The sequence below is a fragment of the Tarenaya hassleriana genome, unplaced genomic scaffold (genome assembly GCF_000463585.1).
Source record: "Tarenaya hassleriana unplaced genomic scaffold, ASM46358v1 Cleome144, whole genome shotgun sequence".
NCBI classification, from domain to species: domain Eukaryota; kingdom Viridiplantae; phylum Streptophyta; class Magnoliopsida; order Brassicales; family Cleomaceae; genus Tarenaya; species Tarenaya hassleriana.
The window spans coordinates 61,845-65,999 of NW_010964863.1; the positions used below are offsets into that span (position 1 = coordinate 61,845).

The 4,155-nt window shown below is 47.6% G+C and overlaps 1 protein-coding gene across 1 annotated transcript; it reads right to left on the reverse strand.

Annotated features, from left to right (window-relative positions):
* Nucleotides 1–1,958: 1,958 nt before the first annotated feature.
* On the reverse strand, nucleotides 1,959–3,275 carry LOC109116484. Its single transcript, XM_019201980.1, has one exon. It carries the CDS (start codon nucleotides 3,273–3,275, stop codon nucleotides 1,959–1,961), a length of 1,317 nt encoding a protein of 438 aa, XP_019057525.1.
* Between the last annotated feature and the right edge of the window lie 880 nt (nucleotides 3,276–4,155).

Below are 4,155 nucleotides of genomic sequence, written 5' to 3' on the forward strand. Positions count from 1 at the left end.
TGCCCCGGGATGTATAGCTAGTCTTGATTGGTGTGCCTCTAACAGTATCTCTCGTCTCAACTCTGGATCATCTGGCACACATAGTCGATTACCTAGTCGTAATGCTCCCTTCTCATCGATACGGTACCCTTTACGACCGTTCTCCTCTATACCATCCATGTACCGAGCAAGTAAAGGGTCGTTACGCTGTCCAACGATCGCTCGTTCTGTGAAGGTTGGGTTCGGTTCATCCGATGCCAGGATCAAGTGTCCCAACATCGCCGTCAATTCGGCGGCATTGATGCGCGAAGACGTTACAATGCGAATGGCAGCCAAAATTTTCTTCCGACTAAGGGCGTCAGCTACCACATTAGCCTTTCCCGGATGATAGGAAATCTCCAAATCATAGTCGGCAATGAGTTCCAACCATCGTCGCTGCCTCAAGTTTAGATCCTTTTGAGAGATCACGTAAGTTAAACTCTTGTGATCGGTGTTGAGCTTAACCTTCTCCCCATATAGGTATGACCTCCAGATCTTTAGAGCATGTACTACCGCTGCTAACTCCATGTCATGTGTCGGGTAGTTTTCTTCATGCTTCTTCAACTGTCTCGACGCATAGGCAATGACGTGTCCTTCTTGCATCAGCACGCAACCTAGTCCTTGTTTGGACGCATCGGTGTAAACCTCATAGAGCACCCCTGGACGTGGCAATGCCAGGATCGGTGTTGATGTAAGTCTCCGCTTTAACTCCTGAAAGCTTCCTTCGCACTCTGGAGTCCATTCAAACCTGACATTTTTTCCTGTTAGTTTCGTAATGGGCCGGGCAATCTTAGCGAAACCTTCCACGAACTTCCGATAATAGCTTGCAAGTCCTAGAAAACTCCTAACCTCCGTCACAGAGGTCGGGGGCTTCCAGTCTATTATCGCCTCGATCTTGGCTGGATCTACCTGGATTCCCTGAGTTGACACCACATGTCCCAGAAATCCAATTTCCTGTAACCAGAAGCCACACTTGCTGAACTTCGCATATAGCTTGTTCTCCCTCAATCTCCATAGTGTTTTCCGCAAGTGTTCCTCGTGAGTCTGTGCATCCGGTGAATATATAAGAATGTCATCGATGAATATGATGACAAACTCGTCTAAGTAGTCCATGAAAATGTGGTTCATCAACTGCATAAATACCGCCGGTGCATTCGTGAGTCCGAATGGCATGACTACAAACTCAAAATGTCCATACCGAGTCCGAAACGCCGTCTTCTGTATGTCCTCAGCCTTGACCCGAATTTGGTGGTATCCGGATCGCAAGTCGATCTTCGAGAACCACTTGGCCCCTTGAAGTTGATCAAGTAACTCATCAATCCTCGGTAATGGGTAACGATTTTTGATAGTCACCTGGTTGAGTCCACGGTAGTCAATGCACAATCTCATGCTCCCATCTTTCTTCCTTACGAATAATACCGGTGCTCCCCAGTGTGACACACTGGGGCGTATGAATCCTTTTTCCATCAATTCGTTCAACTGCTCCTTTAGCTCTGCCATTTCGGTTGGTGCCATCCGATACGGAACCTTGCTGATGGGTTCGGTGCCTGGAAGCACGTCGATGGTAAAATCTACCTCACGGCTTGGTGGTAGTCCAGGTAAGTCATCAGGAAAAATATCTAGAAATTCCCGAGCAACTGGAGTATCCTCCAATTTTCGTTCTGGATCTGAATTTTTGGTAGCGGTGATGACTACGAAAAATGCTTTGATGCCCTTTTTTATCATCTTTTCGGCCTTGAGTGCCGAAATGATGGGGTTCGTCGATGGCGCTTCTCTTCCACGAAACTCAAACCCACCGTTTGCATCCATGAATCGTATGGTCCTTCTCCGACAATCAATCTGAGCTTGGTACTTTGACAACCAATCCATGCCCAATATAATACTGTAGCCACCAATAGGTACCACTATGAGATCTGCGGCCAAATTACGACCACAGATGTCTAGCGATACTCCTCGTAATGTCCCATTATTGGAAGTATCTCTCCTGATGGTGTGCGAACTGTGAAGTCGCTCCCTAGATCTGTTCGTTCCATGTCTAGTTTCTTAGCATTTTCCAAGCTCAAGAAACTGTGAGTAGCTCCAGTATCAAATAACGTATAGCACTCTACATCGCAAAGATGAAGGGTACCTGCAATAGCAACAGCTTCCTCTGCTTCGGAATCAGTCTCCTCCTCTTGTATCTCCATCTCAGATGCAAGGGCATACACCCTCGGGGCTGCTCCGGCCCTCGGTGGTGGTCGTGGTGGTCTAGTAGCTGGCAATGCCTCTATGTTCGCCGTGCAATTGGCTGCAAAGTGTCCGGGTTGTTGGCATCGGAAGCAGGTCAGCGGTCCTCGAACAGGTGGAGGTGGTGCACGAACAGATGGTGCCTTCACTTTTTGTTGCGCCTCGTTGCCCTGACTAGATTGTGCGACTTTCACTGGAGGTCGGGTGTGGGTGTAGCGTCTGGGAGGGCTCCGATCTCGGATCCTCTCCTCCTTCTCTTCCTTCTCTGCCTCTTCTGCTTTCTCTAGTTGATCGATGCAGTGGCCTAGTGTCCGGAACTCGTGAAGTACGACCTTTCTGCGGAGCGATGGTCGTAAGCCAGCAATGAACTTCTGGATCTTCATATACTCATGGGGTACTAGGTGTGATGCATAGTTGAGCATAGGGATAAATTCTGCTTCATACGCTCGTATGGTCATGTCACCTTGCTGTAGGTTCAGAAAAGCGGAGAGGCTCCGTTCCTGATCATGTCGTCGGTAGTACTTCCGTTCAAACTCCTCCTTGAACTCTTCCCAGGAGAAGTGATGTCCAGCTGGCATCTCCTCGGTCACCTTCCTCCACCAGTGACGAGCTGGTCCGGACAAATGATGGCTCGCTATCGTGGCGCGATAGCGCAGAGGACATTGGACATACTCCAAGTCCTGTGTAATTTGTGTCAGCCATTCTTCTGCGACCTCGGGATCCAGCGATCCCTCAAATCGTGGGGTGTGCATAGACCGCAACTCTCGAATGATCGGCAAGTAGTCTCCCGCTGTGGCTGGTGCAGGTGGAGGAGGTGGTAAGTCCTCCGCCATTGGCCCTTGATCTCTTACTGGGGGTTGGGCTGGAATGTGCGCCCTCAGAGTTTGTATCATCGCCTCTTGGAACACACGCAGCTCGTTCCTCAACTCGTTCCGCATCTCTTCTTGGAACTCCTTAAGTCCATCAGCACGGGGGTCATGGTTGGGCACGCTGTTATCTCCCGTTATTGACCGAGCACGTCGTGGCGCCATTTCACTGCACCATGTGTTTATACTTAGCAACGACGACTAGTAGAACATCATTACATACGGTCGTTTGTAAAACAGTTTTCTTTTAGAAATGATTATCGAAAAATATTTTCCAGTGTAAAAACCTTAAGGTAATGAGTCGTTGTTTCCCGTGGATTGAACGTCGCTCTGATACCAAAAGTTGTGACGCCCGAATCCTGAATCCCGTAATCAGGATGCGACACGTGGACAAATTACAAAACTCATATATAAAATCAAACACGGGATTTTTAAAACAATTTAAAATATCAATACACGCAGCGGAAAAACATTAATACAAGCATTCAAAAGTATTTCATATCCGAAACCGAAATCAAAACAACATAATGATGGGATCAGTATCCCCAATCCAAACCATAGTTTTAAACTCCGTACATATAGTGCAGCCTCGGTAGTCGTCGATCGTGCTGCTACTCGTGCTCCTCGAGATCTGAAAAAGATTCAACAACGGAGGGCTAAGCATAAAGCTTAGTGAATGGCTCGGGTTTAGCCTGGAAATCCCGTTCTCATGGAGAACGGTGCCAACTAATATTTCTATGCAAGAATTTCCATTTTATATTTGATCAATTCACACATTAATCTGATTTGATTATTCATTATGATTATACCCTATGACCACAGTCTTATGGTTGATTCATGCATCACTGATATACGATAGCACTGACTCAATTCGTCTACCGGTACCATCGTATATCCCCTTGTCTTACCTAGTACTGACTCCACGTCGTCTACCGGTACTAGGTTCAACCCGCTTCTCTGTAGTAGCACTGACTCAGTTCGTCTACCGGTACTACAACAGAGATGTCCACTCAAACATCAGTACTGACTCCACGCCGTCAACCGG

Coding starts and splice junctions, on each gene's coding strand:
- LOC109116484 (XM_019201980.1), bottom strand. CDS start 3,275: ATGGCGCCACGACGTGCTCGGTCAATAACGGGAGATAACAGCGTGCCC.